Here is a 27764-nt window from a genome sequence, read left to right as displayed (position 1 = left end):
GTTTTATATGCACAGGGAAATTCAGAGGTGGTTGACTGCTGTAGCACGACGACTGCTGTAGCACAACGACAGCAGGAACATTCAGCTTAGTTTGCACCACACAGGCAAATCTGTCTCCAACCTGCACTGCTTCGTTCCGACTTCAGGGGGAGGGGGTTTCACACGGTTGAATCCAGTGCCATAGAAAAAAAGAAAGTCTGCACGCTGAAAGCTGGCGCATCAGGGAGAAGGCTAGGTAAGAATCCCGTTCCTGATATATAGTTTTCTGCTTTTTTGGTAGAAAAAGCCCACCAGGAACTCATTTGCACATTAGGCTACACCTCCTGATGCTACCATTGTTTAACATCGGGCTTTTTGTAGAAAAAGCCCAGCAGGAATTCATTTACGTATTAGGCCGCACCCACTGACATTAAGCCAGCCGGAACTGTGTTCCTGCTCAAAAAAGCCCTGGTTTTCTATGTGGAAGGATTCCCGCCCCCCACATAAAGCAGACTGGTCAGTCTATGAAAAGAAGAAGACTGCAGATTTATACCCCTCCCATCTCTCTGAATCAGAGACTCAGAGCAACTTACAATCTCCTTTATCTTCTCCCCCCACAAGAGACACTCTGTGAGGTGGGTGAGGCTGTCCTTTCAAGGACAACTCCTGTGATAGCTATGGCTGACCCTAGGCCACTCCAGCAGGTGCAGGTGGAGGAGTGGGGAAAAGCCCGGTTCTCCCAGATAAGAGTCCACGCACTTAACCACTGCACCAAACTAGCTCTCCAAAATTCAAAGCAGATGTGAAATTGACTGGACCAAATGACAAGCAACTTCTCGTTTAGTCAATTTCAATTCTCAGGAAGCCTTTGGCACTATTTTTCATGTGAAGGGCTACATAACTGTGCATTTGATGATCCAAAAGAAGGAATTACTTAACTCAAAACTCCAAGAACTATCCCCCACATGGTGCCTTTCCTTAGAGTGGGGAGTGGGGAGGAAAGGGAATGTGTTATTCTTTCTGGACATTAGGCAAAAGGCACCTGTGTCAGGCATAACGATATGTAAAAGGTAAAGGTAGTCCCCTGTTAACGACCCATGGGGTGATGTCACATCAGGACATTTTCTTGGCAGACTTTTATGGGGTGGTTTGCCACTGCCTTCCCCAGTCATCTACACTTTCCCCCCAGCAAGCCGGGGACTCCTTCTACCAACTGCAGAAGGATGGAAGGCTGAGTCAACCTTGAGCCGGCTACCTGAACCAAGCTTCTGCCGGGATTGAAACCAGGTCATGAGCAGAGCTTGGACTGCAGTGCTGCAGCTTACCACTCCGTGCCACGGGACTTAATATAACAATATGTACACAGGTAGATTTGTTACTGCTGTCCTGGTGATATTTTGGAGGGGGTCAATGATAGATTGCCAATAGTCCTCTGACTCCAAAACAGCAGCCCCACTTCACCATGGTTACTTAGAAGCAGTGGCGTAAGGAGGGGGGGGCGGGGAGGGCGCTCCGCCCCAGGTCTAGGGGTCCCCACATTGGCAAGGGGGCCCCCCAAACAATGACCGTGTATGTTGCTGCGCTGCAAGGGGGGGGAGAAAAAGAATGCAGGCGCCCGACAGCGAGGGAGAGCGCGCGCGGCGGAGGAAGGGGGTGTGGCGCACGTCGGGGCTCCTCGTTCCCTTCCCTTCCCCCCTCCCCCTTTTTTTCCCCCTCTCTCTCACTTGCTGGGGCGCCGCTGCTTCAACAAGAGCCGCCAAGAGTTGCAGCAGCGTGTTCCGGCCGGGGCTTCCCGGCCAGGAGAGCCACATCGCCGCGGCTGCTTTGCGCGGGCGGAAGCAGGAGTCCGCTCCCACGAAGGGAAGGAGGAGGCGGGGGGGGGGGAGGAGGAGAGCCGGCCTGCAGCAGACAGGCGCGCGCTCCCCGGGCTCTCGCCGAAGGGGCGCCCCCCCCTTTAAGAACGGGGTGAGTGACCAGATGCAGATGGCTTTATTTTTGGTGTGGGGGGGGGGACGTGACACATGTCCTCTTGTGCGCGTGTCCCTCCTGAGGAAAATGCCCTCTTTTGGGAGATGGAAGGTTAAATGTATTCCCGGTTAGTAGCACCGATCACAGCTTCAGTAGTATCTGAAAATGAGATCTGTCATAGCGATTGCTTATTTAAAGTAGCCAGGAAACATGCCCGCTTTTTGGCTTTTCAAAACCTGCAGCGAAGAAGGCTGCAAGATAGTAGAAGGAGGCGGATTGAAACGTGGCTGCAGTGAAAAATAATTGAGTCTGTCCAGTGGCCATAACAAGGATTTTAAGAGACCACATGCTGGGCTGAAAGCTAGGCACACCAGCCTCCAGGTGGGACCTGGGGATCCCCTGGAATTACAGCTCATCTCCAGACTACATCAGTCCCCCTAGAGAAAAGGGATGCTTTGGTGGGTGGACTTGATGGTTGTGCCCCACTGAGGTCCCTATCTTCCCCAGGCTCCATCCCCAGATCTCCAGCAATTTCCCAGTCTGGAGATGGCAACCCTATGCTACCCCACATTCCCCATCGATGGCAACCTTGGAGGGAGGAGGGGAAGCCAGACTCTGCCCCAACAGAATGGTCCTTGAAAGGGCAGCTGATGTGAGAGCCCTCTCAGTCCCATCCACCTCACAGGGTGTCTGTTGTGGGAGGAGAAGATATAGGAGATTGTGAGCTGCTCTGAGACTCTGATTCAGGGAGAAGGGCGGGGTATATTTCTGCTTCTTCAGACTGGACAAACCTCGAAGTACGTTGGGGCTTCTTTCTTTCTGCCCATCAGTTGCATTGGAGAACTCTGACTTCCAGTATCACAAAAGGGGACTGAAGGGTTGCCAGTGGGCCTGGAGAAAAACATCCCATCCCTTTAATAGAGGTGTATGTGTAGAAATGGGCCCTTGCAGCTTTTCATGACATGCAGGTCGATAAAGTCACCTGGTAAATAACATCTCATTAAGCCTCTATTAAAGGGACAAGGCATCTTTCTCCAGGCCAGTTGGCAACCCTCCCTCCACCCCCTTTCCCCACACCATGCTGAGTCCCACACGCTATCATTACAGCTTATTTCTTAAGAAGCCCCTCCCAGTCCTTCTCTTCCCACATACCAGCTCCCCATATCCTTCAAGAGAAGGTGTCCCTTCGCTTGCCCTGCTTCTCTTTCTCTTTCCCGGTCTAAATTTGTCTCAGCCCTGCTAAAAAAGACCGCAGACAGCTGTGCACAATTATGTGGGGCGGTCCTCTACTGCAAAAAGCACAGCATCCCTTCTGGCCTCTCTCCCTAGTCAAGTGCCGGGCAGTCCCAGAGCAGTCCAGCTACCAAACACCACTCTATGCCCTTTGCCAAGAACAGTTACCAGGTTGAACATAAGAACATAAGAGAAGCTTTGTTGGATCAGGCCAGTGGCCCATTCAGTCCAACACTCTGTGTCACACAGTGACCAAAAAAACCAGGCACCATCAAGAGGTCCAACAGTGGGGCCAGGACACTAGAAGCCCTCCCACTGTTGCCCCCTCCAAGCACCAAGAATACAGAGTATCACTGCCCCAGACAGAGAGTTCCATCAATACTCTCCGATAGCCACTGATGGACTTCTGCTCCAGATGTTTATCCAATATGTTAGCACTGCCACATAGAACAGCTTGCAGAGACCTGGGGTCCACCTAGTTCAGCATCTTGTTCCTCACGCTGGCCGACTTGATACCCCCCAAAACCCACAAGTAGGGACACAGAGGCCAAAATCTCCCCCACCCACTGACCTTCAGAGATACAATGCCTCTGAACATGGAAGTTCCATTTAGCTATCATGGTGAACTGTTACTGATGGAGTTCTATTCCATGGATTAGACTAATCTGATTTTGAAGACATCTAAGCTGCAGGCCATCAGTGCATCCAGTGGCAGTGAGTTCCAAAAGTTAATCCCCTCCTGATCCGTGTCGGTATGCAATCTCCTTCTGTCAAAACCTGGTCCAGATATTCACCATCTGTCCCGAAGGCTTCAGGTCATGGAGCTATTCAGCTCAGCAAATCACAGAGCATAACATGGAGGAAAGAGGAGAACCAGGTAGCGTCAATAAACACCATCCAAACAGCCGGGTAGTGAAGAGATGTGGCTTGGAGATGTGATTTAAAGAGACAAATGCCTTCTCCAAGCCAGCCAATAGGTCAGTGGGGGCTTTGAGAGCCACACAATATGTGTGAATGAGACACGTGGCTCCTGAGCCGCAGTTAAGCCACCCCTGCCATGGCCATAGAAATCTCTCTCCAGGTCCTTCCCAATGAGGAGCTGTTAACACTGCATGGGCGGAGAGGAAGGAGCGTGCAGTGTGGTGCCCAAACCCAAAGGCATCTTTCGGCTGCTGCAAGAGGCACCATTAGACCTGTCAGCCTTGTGGCTTTTTGCGCCACTGGAGCCTCTGGCAGCTGCTGCCACCAAGTCACTTGTGCCTGCTGCAAGAGCCCTGCTGGCATCCTGCCCCTAGCCAAAACCAATGAAACAAAGACAGCCACCCCTGAGTCAGGGAGAATCACTAGGGCAGGAAAACAGGAAAGGAATGCCCCGGGCACAGTAGAAGACGACGGCAAATCAGCAGTGCTTTCACACACACTGAATAATGCATTATCAATGCTATTTTGCATGTTTACTGTGTTCGAAAAGGCAAGATCCACTTGCAAATAATTGCTAAAGTGCATTATTCAGCCGCAGGCGTGGCCAAACTTACCTAATGTAAGAGCCACATAGAATAAATATCAGATGTTTGAGAGCCACAAGGAAGGAAGGAGGCAAATAGATGGAGGAGGAGGAAGAGAGAAGTGAAAAGAAAGCAACTTTAACTTTAAGTTCATTCCAAGCCACCAGCTGGCTTGGTTTGGAGAAGTAATTTAAAGAGGCATGCCTTCTCCAAGCTGGCCAATGGGGCTTTGCAAGCCATATGATATGTATGAAAGAGCCACATGTGGCTCCCGAGCCACAGTTTGGCCACCCTTGATACAGCAGCTATGGAAGCAGTGCCAAACCCTGCAAAGCTGAGCTTTTTTGTGGGGGAGAGGTGCTCTGCCTGACAACTAAAACATACAGCCTTTGAATTCCCCTACAGAGAAATCAGATACAGGGAAGTAGTCTCCCAGCCAGGAAGTGCCTGAAAGTTGAAAGGGCAACACCATACTCTTAGGTTAGCTTATCTACATTACAGCTATGGTATAGAGATATACTGAGTCTCAGCCTTGCCTTACATATACATTGAAGTGCTTTGAGTAAATCGAAGCTATATGCACCTACATAACAGATATAGCCATTTAAATTATACAGCCATATATAAAATCATATAGGCCTGTCCTTCTAAAAGGATAGGAAAGGCCCCTTTTAAGTCCCTAGGCCTCCTAAGCAACACATAGAGTTGGCACTGTCAGTATAAAATACTCACTGAGCCAGAGATATGCAAGGAGTACCTGATAGACTACAGTCAAGAGGGCTTCCCGGACCCCATTGGACAGAACAGTATAAAAGGGCAGAGCTACTAAGGGACTTTGGAGTTCTGGCTAGTGGTCACCTGACACTGCCTGAGCTACCCCTCAGATAGCCCCTTAATTGATTCTTATTCCATAACATCTGAAACAGTAATGTGTTACATCTTAACCTGCATTGTGTGTATCTATATGTTTATAAGTTATAGATAAAGAACTGCATTTAACAAATAGCTGACTGGCTTATTCTTACTTATGGGACATCCAGGGATCCCTGGAAAGATCTGATAGTAGCAACTAGCATAAAGGCAAGTGAAATCCTAGCTTGGGAGAAAATCTAAGTGATTAGACGTTCCATGGGGACCTCCTTATAGCTTTGCTTGTTGAAAACCACATCAGTATGCCTGTTTTTGTTTTCCTTGTTTTTCTTGTAAGCTTGCTTAATATAGAAGTCCCACAAGTTCAGGGCACAAGGGGAACAGCTGGGCCAGCAGGCTGCTTGTGGCATTTCTCCCTGTCACATGGTGTGGTGGGGTAATCAGGTTATCAATCACATTACCTAGATCGCACCAGCAGTGCCATCTTGGGGGGGGGGTGCCGCCCCCAAAGTGACACCACTTCCTGTTCCCCCCCCACAAGTGGTGGCCATTTTGGGGAAGTTACATCACTTCCTGTTTCCAGCAGGGCTCCCTCGCAAGTGGTGGCCATCTTGCGGAAGTGACATCACCAGAAGTGACATCATATCCTGTTTCTGGAGGCGTGCACACACATAGGGGGGCCCACATAAATCTTGGGCCCCGGGCCCCCAAAGCCCTAGCTACGCCACTGCTTAGAAGTCCCATTGATTTCCACTGATTCAGAATGCAGGCTGACTCTAACTGCTTTTACGCATGCTGAATACTTTCCAGCTTTGCAACTGGGTTTTACTGTGTGAAATGGGAAAATCTAGTTGCAAGCAATCGCTCAAGGGCACCGAAAGTGGGTTGAAAGTGTATTTATTCAGCGGTTGCGAAAGTGAAGAAGAAGACGATTACAGATTTATATCCTGCTTTTCTCTCTGAATCAGAGACTCAGAGCGGCTTACAATCTATATCTTCTCCCCACCACAACAAACACCTTATGAGATAGGTGAGGCTGAGAGGGCTCACACAGCATCTGCCCTTTCAAGGATGACCCAAGGCCGTTCCAGCAGGTGCAAGTGGAGGAGTGGGGAATCAAACCCAGTTCTCCCAGATAAGAGTCCGCACACTTAACCACTACACCAAACTGGCTCTGAAGTGAGCCTAAGCCCGCATAAGTCAGTCCAGGGGCAGTGTGGTGCAGTGACAAGCAGTAGAATGGAACTGGGTTCAAATCCTGTCTCTGGCACAAAACTCACTGCAACTCCTTGTTGGGGCAAGTCAGTCTCAGCCTACCCAACTCCATGTGCGTGCGTGTGTATATACAGTGCTGTCAAGTTGCAGCTGCCTTATGAAAACCCCAGCAAGGGCTTTTCAGAGCAAGTGAGAAGCAGAGGTGGTTGGCCATTGCATTCCTCTGCAGAGTCTTCCTTGGTAGTCTCTCATCCAAGCCTTATGGTGACCCCAGCAAGGGACTTTCAGAGCAAGTGAGGGGGCTGGTAATTGCCTTCCTCTGCAGAGTCTTCCTTGGTGGTCTCTCATCCAAGCCTTTTTGTGACCCCAGCAAGGGGCTTTCAGAGCAAGTGAGGTGGCTGGTAATTGCCTTCCTCTGCAGAGTCTTCCTTGGTGGTCTCCCTTCCAAGCAATGACCCTGACTAACTCCTAAGATATGACAAGACTGAGCTATACCATGCCACCTTCCCTACCAACCTACTTCATAGGGTGTTTGTAAGAAGAAGACGACTGCAGATTTATACCCCGCCCTTCTCTCTGAATCAGAGACTCAGAGCGGCTCACAATCTCCTTTATCTTCTCTCCCCACAACAAGACACCCTGTGAGGTGGGTGGGGCTGAGAGGGCTCTCATAGCAGCTGCCTTTTCAAGGACAACCTCTGCCAGAGCTATGGCTGACCCAAGGCCATTCCAGCAGGTGCAAGTGGAGGAGTGGGGAATCAAACCCGGTTCTTCCAGATAAAAGTCCACGCACTTAACCGCTACGCCAAACTGGCTCTCCTCTGGACAAGTATCCTGTCCTTCCAAGCCCAGGCTCTGTTAGGGCTCCCCTTGACAGTAAAGACGTTGCACATGTGACGCAGTTCTGCATCCCTTGGACAAAACATTCCCCCCCCCCCTTCCCGAAGAGAGAATCTGACCCGCCGATTAAGAAAGCTGAATAACATTTCCTGATCTGGCAAGGTTAATATTAATTTTTTTTATTCATTTGCATTGTCGAGCGTCGGTGTTGGCTGAGATAAGTGGAATCAAGGAGGCTTTGAGGCCAGCCTGTTCTTCCTCCGAAAGGTCCTTCCCCTCCTGTCTCCTTTGAATCTCTTGATGCTCAGTGCTGGCGGGCTTCCCTGTGTTTGTTTCAGCGTTTACCAGTGGGATCGCTGGACTTGCCAACACCGCGGGGTTAAGCGGCTCGGATTTCTGGGCTTGAGCGGCTTATTATTACAATATGCACTGTTGCCGGCTCCCCCCACCTTTCCTTTTTAAAGAAAAGCCCTGTCTGATGACACTCAGCGGTAGCTGGACGGATGTATCTCTGTTCGGCATTACTGACACCCGTTAACCAGACTTGAGACGGGCTGTCTCTCGTTCCAAAAACGCTAATCGTGGCTCAGCGGAAGGAGAGCGTGTTCAAGCCTCCTCAATTTCACCCGGAGAAGATTTAAACCTCCGTTTAATTCTCATGTTACAAACTATGGGACTAGAGGAGGGCTATCCATTGAGCCAGGTCATATGTTGGAATTACAGAGCACGAAACGAGCTGTGAGCTGCAAAGGTTCGGATTAGTTGTTCATTTTCTTCAATTATTCTCAGGGGTTTCTTTTTTTGGAGCAGGAACTCCTTTGCATATTTGGCTACATCCCCCTGATGTAGCCAATCCTCCTAGAGCAGGGGTGTCAAACATGTGGCCCAGAGGCCAAATCAGGCCCCCAGAGGGCTCCTATCAGGCCCCCGAGCAACTGGCTGTCATCTGCTTCCTTCTCCCTCTCTCTTGCTTCCTTCTGCATCTCAGCTTGATTTGCAAGGCTACGCACAGAAGCTACAGATCAAAACCTCAATTCTCCATTGGCTGAGGCTCCTCCCCCTCCTGGCGCTCTGGGGAAGGAAGGAAGGAAAGAGCCAGAGCTTCCTTTGTCCAGTTCCTTGGATCCCATGGGAGAGATACAAAGAAAGCACCTTTAAGACCAACGAGTGTTAATGTTTTAAGCATGTTTTAAGTTTTTTTTTTTTTTTAAATCTTCAGTCATGCTTGTCTGTGTCCTTTAAAAAGTTTATATCTCTGCTACCAAATCTTAAATAGGTACACATGTGGCCCGGCCTGACATGGCCTGGCCCAACAAGATCTCATTTATGTCAGATCCGGCCCTCATAACAAATGAATTCGACACCCCTGTCCTAGAGCTTACAGGGCTCTTCTTACAGGGCCTATTGTAAGCTCTTAGAGGATTGGCTACATCAGGGGGTGTATGGTCTAATACGCAAAGACGTTGCCGCTACAATAAAAAGCAGGGGCCATTTTGTAGAAAAAGAGGTGCCAGAGCTCATTAACACAACTTATTTGCGAAATTCATTTGCAGATGCCACACACCCCTGACATCACCAGAAGGGGGTACTAAATTTATATCAGCTCAGCATCTACCTTAAAATTTTGATGGTTGTACATAGTTTTATATTGTTATGTTATATTTTAGCTTGGTGTTGTGTTGTACTGTTATTGATGAGTTGTGTTGTTGTTGTTGATTGGCCTAGAGCCGCAATAAACTGACTGACTGACTGATCTACCTTAAAATGCTTCTTGAATTATAATGGTCATGATCAAACCCTACTCCCACCATACTTTTAACATTACTTTCTCCTCTCTGTCTGCTTTAGATGTTTTGGTCATTTCCCAATTTTTTTTTGTGGAGGAAAACATTAGAAAGTTTGTCAGATCTAAGAGTTCAGCAAAATTCTCACAGCGGGTTCGAACAATCCCAGAGCCCAGAAGCAAGTATTTTTTTGGGAGTGGGGAGAAAGAAAGAGCACAATAAAATTAAGAGGTTCCGGAGCTCCACTCCTGCCCAAACTTTTCTCCCCAGTGGGGACCCAGAACAGCTTATAATTCTGATTCCATTTTATCTCCACAATGACTCTGCGAGGTGGATTGGGCGAAGAGTGGCCCAAGGTCACCCAGCGAGCTTCCACAGCAGGATGAGGATTCGAACCTGGGCCTCCCAAATCCTAGTCTGATACTCCCATCACTACACCCCGCTGGGTTTGCAGCATGGGGATAGACTGGCTTTTGACCATACAGGGCTAACGCTCATGAAGAACTTACTTTGAAAATGAAAGCGCGGAAGAAAATAAACTGACTCCATAACTCTACAAATGAACAGGGGAGGTTGATGTGCAGAAGAACCCTGCCCAAATTGATTCCACCGATGCTTGTGGATCGATTCCCAAGAAAACCGCGAGTGCCTCTAGCGTGTCGAAATGGGCACAGGCTGGCCTACCTCACACGGGTGTTGTTAGGATAAAATGGAGACAGGGAGAAAGCGATAGGCCACTTTGGGTCCCCAACAGAGAGACAAATACAATGCACCCAGCTCTCGCAAGAAAGAAATGCCACAAAGGGCCCATACCCGACATTAAAATACTGCCTCATCTCCTGACGCCTGTTGCGCATGATTGCCTTGTACTCCCCGATCCGTAGCTTCTTCCCGTCCACTAAGCAAGTGCGCTTCGGCCTGGGCTTGTACTTGTAGTCTGGGTACTTCTCCAGGTGCTGCTTGCTGAGGCGGGCTTGCTCCTCATAGTACGGCTGCTTCTCAAGGTTCGTCATAGCTTTCCAGCGGGAGCCTGCCAGGAGAAAGAGTGAAAATGAGAGGTCGTTTCCCTTTCGGGAGGGTTAGGAGAGCAGCCAAAGCCATCCGTAGAGGACCCGGTCGAGACCAGAGCAGCCTAGAAGAAGAAGAAGGTATTGGATTTATATCCCGCCCTCCACTCCGAAGAATCTCAGAGCGGCTCACAATCTCCTTTACCTTCCTCCCCCACAACAGACACCCTGTGAGGTGGGTGGGGCTGGAGAGGGCTCTCACAGCAGCTGTCCTTTCAAGGACAACCTCTGCCAGAGCTATGGCTGACCCAAGGCCATTCCAGCAGGTTCAAGTGGAGGAGTGGGAAATCAAACCCGGTTCTCCCAGATAAGAGTCCACACACTTAACCACTACACCAAACTGGCTTTCCGCCTAGCAGGTGGATCGACCACTGGGTGACCTGCAGACCAGATCTTTATTTATTTATTACTTTGCATTGATAGCCCGCCCTCTCCGCAAGCGGACTCAGGGCAGCTTACAATCAATTATATAAAACGATTTAAAAACCAATAAAATACATTTAAAACATTTTGCAGTGCTATACACTTGATATGGTGGGATCTTCCTTCCTTTCTTTTTTTCTGTTAATGATCCCGTGTTATTTGTAGCTCCTCAGCGGTGAGAGGTGGTGGTTCTCTCTCCCGGATTCAGATGCTAAAGGCCTGTTGAATCAGTTCTGTCTTACAGGCCCTGTGGAATTGTGAAAGATCCCGCAGGGCCCTTATGGCCTCCGGGAGGGCGTTCCCCATTTCTGGTGCTGCCACCAAAAAAGCCCTAGCCTGTGTAACCTGGCTTCCTTTGGTCCGGAGATGGACAATATATTTTGCGTCCCTGAATGCAGTGTTCTCTGGGGAACATGTGGAAAAGGCGGTCCTGTAGATAGGCAGGCCCTCGACCATAAAGGGCTTTAAAGGTCATAACCAACACCTTGAAATGAACTTGGAACACCTGGGCCCTGGATGACACCCCTAAGCTCTTCATCAGTCTGGCCTGAGTTTGGAAGCTAAGCAGGGTTGGCCACAGTCAGTTCTTGTATGGGAGACAACCATGGAAGACTATGGTTGCTATGCAATGGCAAGAAACGGCAAACCACCTCTGCTCATCTCTTGCCTAGAAACACCGCCCCCCCCCCCATAGTTCTGGGGTCACTATAAGAACATAAGAGAAGCCATGCTGGATCAGGCCAGTGGCCCATCCAGTCTGTGTCACACAGTGGCCAAAAAACCCAGGTGCCATCAGGAGGTCCACCAGTGGGGCCTCCCACTGTTGTGCCCCCTACCGCCCAAGCACCAAGAATACAGAGCATCACTTGTCCCAGACAGAGGGTTCCATCAACACCCTGTGGCTAATAGCCATTGATGGACTTCTGCTCCATATGTTGATCCAGTCCACTCATGAAGCCGTCTATGCTTGTAGTTGCCACTTGTGGCAGTGAATTCCATGTGTTAATCACCCTTTAGGTGAAGAAATACTTTAGGTGAAGAAATACAAACACTATTATTCTGGCAAAAGGGAGATGTGCTGTGATCCACAGTGGCTCTAAAATGGTCACCGCAAATACCTCAATGGATGTTTCTCATGTCCAGCATAAACTCCCAGTGGAATCCTTGGGAAAATCATCTGCCTTATCACTTGATAAGAACATAAGAGAAGCCATGTTGGATCAGGCCAATGGCCCATCCAGTCCAACACTCTGTGTCACACAGTGGCCAAAAACCAGGTGCCATCAGGAGGTCCACCAAGAGGGCCTTAAGAACATAAGAGAAGCCATGTTGGATCAGGCCAATGGCCCATCCAGTCCAACACTCAGTGTCACGCAGTGGCCAAAAACCAGGTGCCTAGAGCCAAAAAGGTTGGGGACCACTGTCTTATACAAACCACTATTCATAATCCTGCTTTCTATTAAAATATACATTTGTTTCAACTGGTATCTTGCCTTCACTTGAAAGAGTGGAAGGCAGAAGTGGTGAAAATTATGGCTCTTGAGGGAATGCCTTGCCTTTACAGTGAAAGCAAAGAAGGACCCAAGCAACGTTTGGCTAACATTTCTCAAAAGGAAAAAACAAAATTACAACAGAAGGGACACAATATCCATTTGCTGCCTTGCGTTGCTTTCACTAGTGGAACTGGGTGGGGAAGATTTCTTTCTTTAAAAACACCCCAGAGGTTCATAAATTTGGGCTGGGAAGCCGAGGGCGAGGGGAAAAAAAGAAAAGCAATGACCCATTGCTCAAGACGCAGACCGTTCAGTCCTTGCGGGGTAACAGAGACGACACCGGCTGCAAGGAAGGACTTGATAGAAAGTATTCTTGTTATCCAGTGGGGAAAATGTTGCAAGGACACTGTGGGGGCCGATCAAGTCATAGTCTGGGAGACAAGTGTTTTTCTCCTGCCTGGCTGCTTTGAGCTCATTCTGTCGTCCATATCCTGGCGAGATCATCCTACCCCCTAGACAGCCGTTCATATACAAACAACTGACATCTTTCCATTTTCCAAACATTTCCCTTCCCTCCTCCCTCCTAAGCATACCGAAGAGCAATTTTCTATCATTATTCTATTTATTTGCTCATGCTATGCTTCTGGTGCCCATTCTCACAGTGGAAACCTAGCAGAAGACTCACAAGGAGAAAGCAATGTGTTGACACGCACAGGCACGCTGGCTAGGATCCCATCAAAATTATCCCCGCCCACGAATGGAGAGAATTTGGCTGATTCTCCCTTCCGTGACAGTCCTCCATAGGGGTGTGTGGTTTTCTCCCCCAGTATTTTTCAATTCAGGTCTATCGGATCCCCAGAAATGTCAGGATTCTTGACAAATCTTGGATCCCAATACTGGTAAAGTATTTGGATCCAGGATTTAATGGAAGTCCCAAATATTTTGGGGTCCAATGAAACCAAAGGAAAAAAATGGGGGGGGGGGACCCCACACACAGCAGTAGCAGATTGATCCCACCGCTCAGCTGTTTTTTGCTCTTTCTTCTGCTGTCCCTTTAAACACAGCCTGTTTAAAGGGACTGTAGAAGAAAGCCCCAAACAGTGGTGGTATTTTTTCTTCAGGGTTTCTCCCCCCTCCCCGGTTTTCTCCCCCCAAAACGATATATTTGGGCAGGGCTTTTTTTTTTTCCTGAAAAAGCCCAGCAGGAACTTGTTTGCATATTAGACTACACCCCCTGATGTCACCATTTTTCACTTGGCAGTTTTCTCTCCCAGAATTTTTCAGTTCAGGTTTATTAGATCCCCCAGGATTCTTGAGAAATCTTGGACCCCAATACTGGTAAAGTATTTGGATCCAGGATTTTGTGGAAATCCCAAATGTTTTGAGGTCCAATGAAACCAAAGAAAAAACAAACAAAACCAAACCCCAAACCCACACAACAGTGGCAGATTGATCCCCCCACTCAGCTGTTTTTTGATCTTTCTTCTGCAGTCCGTTTAAACACAGCCTATTTACAGGGACTGCAGAAAAAAGCCCCAAAACACTGGTGGGGTTTTAAAAAGTTTTTTTCCCTCTCTGGTTTCCTCCCCCCAAAACCGGATACATTTGGGATGCCAAAATACACCCGAAAAATACAGATAAAGTATTTTTCAGGTATGTTTTTAAGATCAGGTAGAATGGACTGTACACGCCTAGTCCTCCCATCCCCTTCATGCTGCTTGTGGGAATTCCCTGCTTCCTAGGAGCAGCTTTCCAGGGGGCATTTCAGGCTACAGTGGGAAGGGGGAGATAGTGAAGACACAAGTTCATATACAGAAATTTTAGAGAGGATCCAACACACTGGGTGGTTTCACACTGTGAAATAGACGCGCGATCGTTCATTATTATTATTTATTTATTACATTCAATTTCTATCCCGCCCTCTCTGCAAGAGGACTCAGGGCGGCTAACAACATTCATTTTCACAAGTTAAAAACCAATAAAATATAATTACAATTTTAATTTTTTTTTCCTAAAAAACCATTTCATGGTGCTGTATCACTACAATATACAATGTAGGCGAGTTCTTCTTTTCAGACAGTGATCACCTAGTACTCTATATGATGTCAGGTGACAGCTCTCTCTCCCGGTTAGATATCAAAGGCCTGTTGAAACAATTCGGTCTTACAGGCCCTGCGGAAAGTAGAGAGATCCCGCAGGGCCCTTATGGCCTCCGGGAGAGCATTCCACAATTCTGGTGCTGCCACCGAGAAGGCCCTAGCTCACATGGAACACAACCTAGCCTCCTTTGGTCCAGGGATGGACAATAGATTTTTTGTCCCTGAACGCAGTGCTCTCTGGGGAATATGTGGAGAAAGGCATCGTCAAAAAGCCCACTTGAGTTCGGTCCATTTCCGGGCTATCAGACAGCCGTCATTGAAGTGGCAGGATCCCGGCAGCGGTCCGTGGTTGCCTGTTCACACTGCTAACGCGGCTCAACCATGGACCTGCTGTGAAAAGGATTGTTTTAAAAAAAAAAAAAAAATTTCCCCAGTGTGTGTGCTCAAGCAGAGAAGTGCACAAGTGCTCCTTGGAGAGTGGTTAGGGGAACCCCCCCCCCCCAATCATGCCGGAAACTGCATGGCACGATCACACAGCTGTTCCGCTCATGAGTCGCGCCCAGGCGTTCAGGCAGCTGCCAAGTATGCAATCTAGATGCGATTCAGGGGGAAACTACCAAGAAAATCCAGGTGGCTTTTTAATCCGGATAGGAAGCATCTGGAGACGGGTGAGAACGGATGTGGCTCAGAGGGCAGATATGCTCGTGTGATCATGCACTTTTAATCCAAACAGGTGGTAGGGCTAGGTCGGGCCAAATTTCTTGTGTGAAACCACTCATTTGACTTTACTTCCCCTTTTAGTAGCAGGCAAGGGGGAAAGCAAGGAGTGTATTCAAAAACAGGGTTGCCAGTTCCAGCTTGGGAAATTCCTGGAGATTCTGGGGGTGTATCATAGAGATGGCATGATCTGGAAGAGCAGGGGCCTCAGCAGGGTATAATACCATAGAATTCACTCTCAAAGTGGCCATTCTCTTCAGGGGAACTGAGCTCTGTCCCCTGGAGGTCAGTGGTAATTCTGGGAGACCGCCAGGCCCGCCATTAGGGTTGGATTCAACCGGCTTTTCCACTAGGACATCTCTCCTTTCTTTTCCACTACAGGCTGGATCTAACCCTTAGCCAGGGGTGGAATTCTAGCAGGATCTCCTTTGCATATGTAGCCAATCCTCCAAGAGCTTCCAAAAAAGACCCTGATGCAGCCAATCCTCCAAGAGCTTCCAAAAAAGAGCCCTGTAAGCTCTTGCAGGATTGGCAACATCAGAGGGGTGTGGCCTCATATGCAAAGGAGCTGCTGCTAGAATCCCACCCCTGCCCTTAGCCTATAATTTCCACTGCATGAATAACTGTGCAGTGGTTGTGCAAATATACGCAGAATAGCATACATTTGCATTATGTGTTGAATAGCACATATATGTAGAATAGCACTTCGCTGCTCACAGCTGTTTGGATTAAATTAACAGTAAACATCACAGTCGTTTGGCAGCCTCCTCCTGCAGGGGGCGCAGTTTCCAACTACAGGGCACTTCTCAACAATAAAAGTCCCCTTTCTCATACCTTTCCTTCTTTCTTATGGAGAAGATCTGCTTTTGTTTCTTTAATTAGCTGTCACTCATATAAAGGAAATCTTTCAACTTAAGAGGGGAAACAAATGGAGAGATTCAAGTGCCGTGTGTGTGTGTGTGTGTGTGTGTGTGTGTGTAGGGGGGAGAAATAAACCAAGGCTTCTTCACAAGTCGTGTGTGTGTGTGTGGGAAAAAAAAGCAAATGAATAAATCCAGCTACACGAGTTTACGTAGCAATGAACAGATGGATGATAAACATGTGCGCAGATGACTTTGCTAACAAATCCATGCACTGGCACTTTCTAAAATTTGCTTTAATGCTCACAGCATAAGACCACAGTGTCAGAATCTAATCCCTAGAGAATCAGTAGTCCTAGAAAGGGCACTCGTCTGATTGCACTAACCAAAATGGTATACGGACTCCCCTCACGTGGACAACATCATTTAACCTGCAGTCAGTGACATTTCAGGCGTCTGACTCTTAATGCAATGACAGACAGATAGATAGGCTGACAGAAAAGGAAGGAAGGAAGGAAGGAAGGAAGGAAGGAAGGAAGGAAGGAAGGAAGGAAGGAAGGAAGGAAGGAAGGAAGGAAGGAAGGAAGGAAGGAAGGAAGGAAGGAAGGAAGGCTAGATGATAGAAAGATACAGAGAGAGACAGAAAGAGAGAGAGGGGGGGGGATGGGACTTTTTTTGAGCAGGAACCCACAGGAACACAGTTCCAGCTGACTTGGGGTCAGGAGTATGTGGCCTAATATGCAAATGAATTCCTGCGGTTTTTTTCTACAGAAAAGTCTTGTGCAAAACAATGGCGATGCCAGGGGATGTGGCCTAATATGCAAATGAGTACCTGCTGGGCTTTTTCTACAGAAAAGCCCTAGATAGATAGATAGATGATCGATAGATGATAGATAGATAAATGATAGACAGACAGACAGACAGACAGACAGATAGATGGTGAATGAGAAATAAGGGCAATTGTGCTTGTCTTGCAAACAGACCCAAATACCTCATTACTCTGCAAGCATCTACTCCTTCCCCTTTCCCAGATTAACTGAGGCCTCCCTACCGAGTTCAAAAACTGGCCTTTGACAACTCAGAAGGGCCCTCTGCAATATTTCCATCAGGAAAGAGGAGAGTGCCTCACCTCTCTTTATTGCATGGGCTGGAAAGACACTCTTCCCCCAAATTCTTCTGATATTTCAAAGGGGGAAAAAAAATCTCTCTTTTAAGCCACACTCGAATTTTGCCGCTACTGCAGCCACCGCGGCTGTTGGTGGAACAGAATAGGGCTATCATCTCTCGGAGGATCTGGAACGGATTTGCGCGTCACACTCCCACCTACTGTATATTTAATCCAAAAAAGATGCCCCCAATATGCTAGCCGGTCGCCTCTCCGCCCCCCCCCCACACACCCGGCCACCACTGGCCCCGTCTAGCGCTAAACAGTAAAAGGTGATTCCTTATGTTAAAAATCTCAGCCGAAATGGCTTATTAAAACCAGATTTGGAGGGTATTATAAAATGCTTAGAAGCCCTTTAAAATGTCAACAGTTGTCCCCCGGAGACCGAGTGAAATGTCAGCCCGGCTCAAGCGCCTATTTTAAGCGGAATGAATTAGTGGTGTGCTGTGCCGTTGGAGCACTGTTATCCAAAACAATCAGGGGAGATGGGAAGAGACACGGTCGAGCGTTCTTTGTACTCTCTGTATGAACAGGCATCAGGTGTGCGTGTGTGCGTGAGGGGAGTGGATTGCAAGGATTGGGGGCCAGTTGAAGGCAAAGTTTAACCGAGGCCTGCCTTCAATCCGGCGTCTGAGCCAAGCTTCTTGGATCTCGGGCCTGCCTAAGCTCATCGATGCAAACTGGCGTTAAATCTGTTTGTGTGATTTTTTTTTTTAAATCATTGCTGGAACAAACGCAGACTTCTTTATCTTGCTTTGTTCTGGCTAATCTAATCAATGCAGGAGCCGCCATTAAAGCCATTCCTACCTGCCCGTGTAGGTGATTCGTGGGTCTCTCTGCATCTTCGTACAATGGGAAATCAATAGTGGGCACAGATCCTGTCCTTAAAGACATCTCTGCAGTGGCTGGATTTTGTAAGCCAGGCTGAGCTGTTCTGTGTATTACCCAGAATGGGATGCTAGAAGGAGGTGAACATATGAAGCTGCCTTATACTGAAGCAGACCCTTGGTCCATCAAAGTCAGTATTGTCTTCTCAGACTGGCAGCGGCTCTCCAAGGTCTCAAGCTGAGGATTTTCACACCTATTTGCCTAGACCCTTTTTTGGAGATGTCAGGGACTGAACCTGGGACCTTCTGCTTCCCAAGCAGATGCTCTACCACTGAGCCACCGTCCCATCCCATAAGGTGGCTGAATTCTGCCCCGTTTCAGACTGAGGGAAGGGATGCCAGCCTTAGGGTGGGTAACCCAACATACAATACAGTGATTGAAGAAAAATGCCTCTCCTATTAACAAATATATACAAAATATTTATATACTATTGGTAAAGCTTATACCAAATGATGTCCTTGGAGGAGGTACAAGGAGTTTCTCAACCCAGCGGGAAAAAACGGATGTTCGAGTCTTAAAAACACTTTCTGTTGTTCAAGTATGGGGTTCGGACTATAAGAGGAAATTTTTCTGGGCATTGAATGTTGGAATTCAGGGCACTTTACGCTATTATGAATCATATGGTCTGTAGCTTATTATAAGAAGTGTGGAATGTCATCTGGTATGAACTTTACAAACAGTATATCAATCAGAGTGGAGAATCAAACCAGGTTCTCTCAGATAAGAGTCTGTACACTTAACCACTACACGAAGAAGAAGAAGAAGAAGAAGAAGAAGAAGAAGAAGAAGAAGAAGAAGAAGAAGAAGAAGAAGAAGAAGAAGAAGAAGAAGAAGAAAAGAGGAGGAGGAGATTGGATTTATATCCCACCTTTCACTTGGAGTCTCCTTCCCTTCCTCTCACCTCAACAGACACCCTGTGAGGTAGGTGGGGGCTGAAAGAGCTCTGAAAGAACTGCTCTTAAGAGAACAGCTCGGAGAAGATTGTGATTGACCCAGGGTCACCCAGCCTATGGAGGAGGAGTGGGGAATCAAACCTGATTCTCTAGATTAGAGTCTACCTCTCTTAACCCCTATGCCAAACTGACTCTCAAAGGGAGCTTTGGCCCGGAAATCTTGCTGTTCGCAAAGCTGCTGTGGGATTTGAATCCAACAGTCCAAGCGGTTTCACTCATAACCAGAGTCCTACACCTCCCGTTTCTTTTTCCTTACCCAGTATTTTGCTGATGTTGGAGTTGTGCATGTCAGGAAAGGCCTGCAGGATCTTCCGTCGCTCGTCTTTCGCCCACACCATAAAGGCGTTCATCGGGCGCTTGATGTGGGGCTCGTTGCTCCCACGTCCTCTGGATTCCCGGTAAATTCGAGATTCTGAGACTCCCGCACTTCCTAGACAGTTGGGGGAAGAAAGGGAAAAAGGAGAGAGAGAGGGGGGGGGAAATCAACTTTGGAGTGGGGACTGAGCTTCTAAGCAGTTGAAAGATGTGTTCTTTCAAATGAGACTCTGACTTATAGTCAGGATTGTTCCTCTTTGTGTTTATTTAGAAACTCATTTGTTTAGAAACTCATTAGAAACTTATTTAGAAACTTTAGAAACTCATTTGTGTCAAACTCATTTGTTATGAGGGCCGGATCCAACGTAAGTGACACCTTGTCGGACCGTGCCATGTGTGTCATAAAATGTAATGGCAGGTAGTTTAGATACAAACTTTATAAAGGACACAGACAAACACAATTAAAGATTTAAAAACTGAAATAAAATATGCTTAAAACATCAGCAGTTGTTGGTCTTAAAGGGGCTTTCTTTGTATCTCTCCTGTGCGAACAGGGAACTGGGCAAAGGAAGCCCTGGCTCTTTCCTTCCTTCCCAGGGGACCAGGAGGGGAGGAGCTACAGCCAATAGAAGGAAGAAAGGCTTGGCACAGTAGCTTTGCTGTGTAATTGACACAATGTAAAAAAAACAACAGCAAACCACAGTAGAAAACCAATCAATTGTGATTGGTGTAATTGAGAGAGCCTGGCAAAACAACCTATCCCTCCCCCACTTCCTCTCCAAAGGAGAAGCCTCAGCCAATGGAGAAAATACAGGCTTTGCTCTGTAGCTCCTATGTCATCAATTGAACAAGCCTGGCAAAGCAAGTTGTGATTCAGAAATAAGCAAGAGAGAGGGAGAAGGTAGCAGATGATAGCCAGTTGCTCGGAGGCCTGATAAAAGCCCCCTGGGGGATGTTTGACACCCCTGATTTTAAGCATTTACTGTTTAAAACATCTATTTGCCATCTTTCTTCCTTACGGACCATGAGACAGCTTACAACATAGATAAAACACGCAAAATAAAAGACATAAGAACCTAACTTTAAAATAACAATTTAGGATTGCTAGTGAGTTAATCAAATGCAGTCCTAAATGAAACCATCTTCAAGTGCTTCCTAAAGATTGCAAGTTAACACATGGAAACATGAAGCTGCCTTATACTGAATCAGACCATCCATCCATCAAGGTCAATACTGTCTACTCAGGGGTGGGATTCTAGCAGGAGCTCCTTTGCATATTAGACCACACACCCCTGATGTAGCCAATCCTCCAAGAGCTTACAAAAAAGAGCCTTGTAAGCTTTTGGAGGATTGGCTCATCAGTGAGTGTGGATTAATATGCAAAGGAACTCCGGCTAGAATTCCACCCCTGTGTCTACTCAGAATGGAAGCAGCTCTCCAGGGTCACAGGCTAAAGTCTCTCACATCACCTCCTGCCTGATCTTTTAAACTGGAGATGCCGGGGATTGAACCTGGAACCTTTGTCATGCCGGGCGGACGCTCTACCACTGAGCCATAGCATTCCGCCCTGGGTACCCACCAAATGAGCTTTATTGAGGAGAAACAGGACTTCATCCCAGGAGCTCAGAGCTGCATTTGTGTTGGGGAACATTAAAATACATAATTAATTTTATCCTCACAAAAGCCTTATGAGGTAGGTAAGGCTGAGAGAGAGCAAAGGCCCCTCTGTATGGCTATGTGGGGGATTAGCAAGGCAATTTTTTCTCTCAGGTCTGTGTAGGGTGGCATGCATCAATCCCCACTCTGCTAGAGGGTCTCACCTGAGCCCAGGAATTCTCTCTCAACGTAACCCAGGGGTGGTCAAACTTGCTTAATGTTAAGAGCCACATAGAATAAATGTCAGATGTTTCAGAGCCACAAGACGGGAAGGAAGGAAGGAAGGAAGGAAGGAAGGAAGGAAGGAAGGAAGGAAGGAAGGAAGGAAGGAAGGAAGGAAGGAAGGAAGGAAGGAAGGAAGGAAGGAAGGAAGGAAGGAAAGCAAATAGATGGGGGATGGAGGAGATAGATGGAGGTGGAAAGAAAGCAACTTTAACTTTAAATGCATTCCCCAAGGTGCCAGCTGGCTTGGTTTGGAGAAGTGATTGAAAGAGAGACAAATGTCCTTTCCAAGCAAGTCAACGGTGGTGGGGGCTTCAAGAGCCACACAATATGTGTGAAAGAACCGCAAGTGGCTTCCAAGCCACAGTTTGGCCATCCCTAGCCAAACAGCTTACTGGACTTTTGTGAGGATAAACCTGAACTCTTTGGGAAGGCAAGCAGGATAAAAAAGGGTGCTAAGACAAATATTGCATCTAGATTTTTACTGATGTCGCCAGCCCATGCCAGTACCTAATGGCCTCTTACACAGATGCAAACTGCTCCCCTCCTCTGCTGGTGGCCAGGGGTGACTTGGCAAATCCTATAGGATGGAATGGATCCTTTCCAGCTCTGCAGTTCCAGCTTTATACAGAGATGGAAGGCATAAGATTGTTGATTCTCTACTAGGGGCCACCAAATGTCCCCTTTTTCATTTCTTACATATGCATTTATATTTTTGTTCATGGTTCTCTACTTTCCACTGCTGTTTTTTGTAGATGCATTTATGTTAGGCATGCACGTTGTTTTGGGACCCAGTGCACATAGTATTTATACATACACTGCATCCTCAAAACATATACCACTCATATAATGCAGGGGTGGCCAATGGTAGCCCTCCAGATTTTTTTTTTTGCCTACAACTCCCATCAGCCCCAGCCATTGGCCATGCTGGCTAGGGCTGATGGGAGTTGTAGGCAAAAAAAAAACCATCTGGAGAGCTACCGTTGGCCACCCCTGAATGCACAGCGCTGATATACAGATGCGCTTACAATGCATTTTTTTTCGTGATAAATTTGGCGTGAGGAAACGGGAAACAGCATGTAAAGGGGAAAAAAAATCACAGTTCAGTCGACACAAGGCAAAAATGAAATCAAAGCAAGAATTTGAGGGGGTCTAAACTTCATGTTTTCATTTGTTGCAAATATCTGAAATAATCGCTTTAAACACCCATGACTCATATTACCCTGTGCATTTGGAAGAGCGCTCCAATCTTCTAAGGCTTAACTACCGAATTTTCCTGGCAATGGTTTCCCCCTTTAGGAGCCGAGTCCTGCATTGCCACTGAAAGTAGACCAGACAGGGAACCACAGGGCATGCGGGGCTGCTAGGGAAGTCCATGCACGTGACATGCAACCTTCATGGTCGTTCATGCATTTTCAAGTGGATGCTTCTCTTGTGCATAGTAAGGAACAGATCTTTTTTTTGTAACGGAAACTCCTTTGCATATTAGGCCACACACCCCTGATGTAGCCAATCCTCCAAGAGTTTACAGGGCTCTTAGTACAGGGCCTACTGTAAGCTCCAGGAGGATTGGCTACATCAGGGGTGCGTGGCCTAATATGCAAAGGAGGTCCTGCTACAAAACAAAAGCCCTTCGGAATATACACATTGGCCTGAGAAAGGCAACAAATACATTCCCAGCTATGCTTCCTTGCTCTTACACCCTTGCAATGGCGTAGATACAGAATTGCATAAAAATTATCATCAAATCCAAATCTGCTCCTGTAAATAAGCCACATGCCTCAACCAAGGCCGAACAGCTCTGTTTCAGTTCTCCATCTGACCGACTGGTGCATATTTCTTCTCATCTTCATAGATTTTAGGGGAGGGGCCATGGCTCAGCGGTAGAGCATTGGCTTGGCATGCAGAAGGTCCCAGGTTCAATCCCTGGCGTCTCCAGTTAAAAGGGTCAGGTAGGAGTTGATGGGAAAGATCTCACCTGAGATCCAGGAGAGCTGCTGACAGTTTGAGTAGATAGTACTGACCCTGAGAGACCAATGGCCTGATTCAGTACCAGGCAGATTCATGTGTGCATCCAAAGGTGTGTTGGTGACCCATCTTGAGGTGTCGAGAAAAAGGACATTCACCTTAAGACCTACAGCAACATGAAATGTCTAACTTAAACTCATAGAGTTCCAAGAGGCCCTACAGCAGGGGTGTCAACCATGCAGCCCGGGCAGAATCAGGTCCCTGGAGGGCTCTTATCAGGCCCACAAGCAACTGGCCACCATCTGCTTCCTTTTCCCTCACTCTTGCTTCCTTCTACATCACAGCTTGCTATGCCAGGCTTGCTCAATCGCACAGGAGCTACGGAGCAAAGCCACTATTTTCTCCATTGGCTGAGGCTCCTCCCTTGGGGAGGAAGGGGGGAGGGGATAGGCTACTTTGCCAGGCTTACTCAATTGCACAGCAGAGCTACCGAGTCAAGCTTCCTTCTATTGGCTGAGGCTCCTCCCCCTCCTGGTCCCCTGGGGAAGGAAGGAAAGAGCCAGAGCTTCCTTTGCCCAGTTCCCTGGATCCCATGGGAGAGATATAAAGAAAGCACCTTTAAGACCAACGAATGCTAACATTTTTAAGCATGTTCTATTTTAAGCTTTTAAAAAAAAATTCTTTGTGTTTGTCTGTGACCTTTATAAAGTTAATATCTCTGCTACCTGGCATTACATTTTATGACACGCATGGCACAGCCCGGCAAGGTCTCATTTATGTCAGATCCGTCCCTCACAACAAATGAGTTTGACAACCCTGCCCTACAGGCTGTCAACTTTGTACTTAATACAGGGAATCATAGCTAGAGCACCTCCAATGACCTCTTCACACTCCTGAAGTAATTGATCCCATTGCTGAATTGCTGTCCTTAAGAAGTTTACTTTAAAGTTCAGCTGACATCTATCCTCTTGTAACTTAAGCCCAACATCCAGGGTTGGAATTCTAGCAGGAGCTCCTTTGCATATTAGGCCACACCCCCGATGTAGCCAATCCTCCAAGAGCTTACGAGGCTCTTTTTTTGTAAGCTCTTGGAGGATTGGCTACATCAGGGGTGTGTGGCCTAATATGCAAATGAGCTCCTGCTAGAATTCTACCCCTGCCAACATCTAGTCTTGCCCTCTAGAAACAGCTGAGAACAAATCTTTGCCTTCTTCCATGTGACAATCCTTGACCTATCTGAAGGATGTGAAGAAGAAGACTGCAGATTTATACCCCGCCCTTCTCTCTGAATCTTCTCCCCCAATAACAGACACCCTGTGAGGTGGGTGGGACTGAGAGAGCTCTCTCAGAAGCTGCCCTTTCAAGGAGAACTCCTGCGAGAGCTATGGCTGACCCAAGGCCATTCCAGCAGGTGCAAGTGGAGGAGTGGGGAATCAAACCCGGTTCTCCCAGATAAGCGTCCGCACACTTAACCCTATGCCAGACTGGCTCCCATGTGAGCATGTCTCCTTTTGGTCTACTTTTTTCCAGGCAAAACTTGCCCAGTTCCTTCCGCCTTTCCTCCGAGGATTCATCCGCTAGACCGCTGATCAACCCCACTCTCCTCCTCTGAACCCATATCAATCCCGCCAGTCTTATTTAGTGGGTGTCCCCCTCCATGTTAATGTCTTAAAGATGCCGATCCTTTTTGTTTCTCGGCTGGCGGCTGGATGCACAGACGCAGCTGGCAACGAGGCCAGGCCCTTCGCTACTAACCGTCAGAGTCTCCGCTCATGTTGAAATCCATCATCGCGTGGCTAAACTTCCCGTCCTCGTTCTGTTTTACTGCCAGCTGTTGAGTCAAGTTCTCCAGTGTCGTTTTGTCCTGGGTGGGGAAGAGAAGAGAGGGCACAAAGCGGCCGTTTTAGGAACGTGCAACGGGGAACGGCAAAAGCCCGTAGGTAATTCGCGAGGCTCCCTAGAGGAGAGGGATCGGGCGAATAGCGATGAAGGCATTTGGAAAAATAAATTTAAGGAGGAAAAACACACACATAGGCGTAATTACTTTTCGGGGAGGTGTTACGAGTGGGAAGACGGATGGGCTTGAGCCTTCGCCACCTTCCATATGAAAAGACAACTGATGAGCCGATGATGAGCAAACTTCAAAAAGGTGCGAAATTCAGACTGGGGTGACCCCCACGCACCGAAGCCCCCCCCTCCCCACTAGCCCACTTTGCAGTTGGCTCCTCTTCTGTTTTTTTACGCTGCAGGGAAACTGAGCGACATCTTTCGTTTGTTGAGCCACAGAATCGCCAAAGACATCGGGTTTGCCTGACGTATCGCTTGACATCCGGGCTTGGAATGCTTGCAAAGGATCACTGTGCCACAGGCCTTGACCTCAGCAGGAGCTCATGGAAGCGCAGCTCCTGAACCTTTCTGAGGGTTCCCCCTCTTCCTCCCCACCTTCCTACCTTGTCCGCTGAATAGGAGGTGCAGCTGCATAACAATCTCCGGATGAGCTCCACCACCTATTTTTCTACAAAATGACCCCTGCTGTGCCATCCAGTAATGCACAAGACAGGGGTCTTCGTGACACCCCCCCCTCTGCTCTTGGCTAAGAGGCCAGAACTCCCACAGAAACCCTCCTGATCTTTAAGAGTTTCCACCCCCACATTTGGGGTTCCCAGGTCTGATTGTTGCGCCGGTAGGGGAGGGGCTTTCTGGGAGTGGGGAAGAGCAGTGCAACATGCCAACATAAACTGGAAGTGTAAAAAAGTGACGTAGCACATCAGGGAGATGGGGCAAAACCCTGCGGTAGAAGTCACTCTGACTAATAGAGTTTGCCCAGAGCTTTTTTTGTAGCAGGAACACCTTAGCATATTAGGCCATACACTCCTGATGTGGCCAATCCTCCTGGAGCTTACAACAGGCCCTGTACTAAGAGCCCCGTAAGTTCTTGGAAGATTGGCTACATCAGGGAGGTGTGGCCCAATATGCAAAGGAGTTCCTGCTACAAAGAAAGCCCTGGTTTTGCCCCCAAACTAGAGCGTCGCTCCCAGCATCCCTGACCTGCCTACATCACTTACGGTTTCCGCAGGCACATTGCAATGGTTTCCAGGTGTTGGACTGGATGGGCCATTGGCCTGATCCAACATGGCTTCTCTTATGTGACACAGAGTGTTGGACTGGATGGGCCACTGGCCTGATCCAACGTGGCTTCTCTTATGTTCTTATGTGACACACAGTGTTGGACTGAATAGGCCATTGGCCTGATCCAACATGGCTTCTCTTATGTTCTTATGTGACACAGTGTGTTGGACTGAATGGGCCATTGGCCTGATCCAACATGGCTTCTCTTATGTTCTTATGTTCTTATGCTCAGGGCGGCTCACAACAATAAAATAGTAGATCACAGTAACAATACAATTCATTCAATTCAACATTTAAACAATTCATCCGATCCACAGTATAGCAGTTTAAAACAGTTTTGGTGCTAATATCGTTTAGTTTCCAGTGGCATTCAGTGCTCTTAGGTATCCTTTTATGCTACTATATTGGCAATTCAGTTAAAGGCAAGCTGAAATAATGTTGTATTGCAGACTTTGCGGAACTGGACAAAGTTCCGCAAGGCTCTAACTTCTTCTGGAACTCCTTTGCATATTAAGCCACACACCCCTGATGTAGCCAAACCTCCAAGAGCTTAAAAAGGCACCAGTCATTTCCGACTCTGGAATGACGTTGCTTTCACAACGTTTTCACAACAGACTTTTACACGGTGGTTTGCCATTGCCTTCCCCAGTCATCTACACTTTCCCCCCCAGCAAGCTGGGTACTCATTTTACTGACCTCAGAAGGATGGAAGGCTGAGTCGACCTGGAGCTGGCTACCTGAACCAGCTTCTGCTGGGATCGAACTCAGGTCGTGAGCAGAGGGCTCCGACTGCAGCTTTACCACTCTGCGCCACGGAGCTTTTATCTAGCAACCCTACCCACATTATATTTTGTTCTGCCTAGGGTTGCCAAGTCCAATTCAAGAAATATTTGGGGACTTTGGGGGTGGAGCCAGGAGCAAGGTTGTGACAAGCATGACTGAACCCCAAAGGGAGTTCTAGCCATCACATTTAAAGGGACCGCACAGCATTTAAATGCCTTCATTGGAAATAATGAAGGATAGGGGCACCTTCTTTTGGGTCTCATAGAATTGGACCCCTTGGTCTAATCTTTTTGAAACATGGAGGGTATTTTGGGGAGAGGGACTGGATGCCATGCTGAAAATTTGGTGCCTCTATCTCAAAAAACAGCCTCCCCCGAGCCCCAGATACCCACAGATCAATTCTCCATTATAGTCTATGAGAATCTCTCCCCATAGGGAATAATGGAGTGCCCAGCAGACATTTCCTTCTCCTCCCCCTGCTTTCTCATGACCCTGAAGTGGGGGGAGGGCATCCAAACCGGGGGATCCCCTGCTCCCACCTGAAGATTGCAACACAACAGAGAAGCGCGGATATGTGGAGCCGGGTAAAGGTACAAAAACCTCCGTGTTGCTCTCCTTAGGAAAGTATTTTA

General features: G+C 47.8%; 1 protein-coding gene across 4 annotated transcripts in view; it reads right to left on the bottom strand.

The window, feature by feature from the left end:
- The window catches only part of SOX5 (SRY-box transcription factor 5), an 871788-nt gene that overhangs the window by 4736 nt on the left and 839288 nt on the right, over positions 1–27764 (bottom strand). For all 4 annotated transcript variants that reach the window (XM_060245898.1, XM_060245895.1, XM_060245896.1 and 1 more), the window contains 3 exons: positions 24976–25084; positions 19316–19489; positions 10208–10424 (listed from right to left, as the gene is read on the bottom strand). In XM_060245898.1, the coding sequence (XP_060101881.1) occupies positions 10208–10424; positions 19316–19489; positions 24976–25084 (500 nt within the window). The remainder of the gene's footprint in view (positions 1–10207; positions 10425–19315; positions 19490–24975; positions 25085–27764) is intronic.

This window comes from Heteronotia binoei, chromosome 8 (genome assembly GCF_032191835.1).
Source record: "Heteronotia binoei isolate CCM8104 ecotype False Entrance Well chromosome 8, APGP_CSIRO_Hbin_v1, whole genome shotgun sequence".
NCBI lineage: Eukaryota > Metazoa > Chordata > Lepidosauria > Squamata > Gekkonidae > Heteronotia > Heteronotia binoei.
Note: the sequence above shows the minus strand (reverse complement) of the source record. Positions and strands in the feature narration are given on the sequence as shown.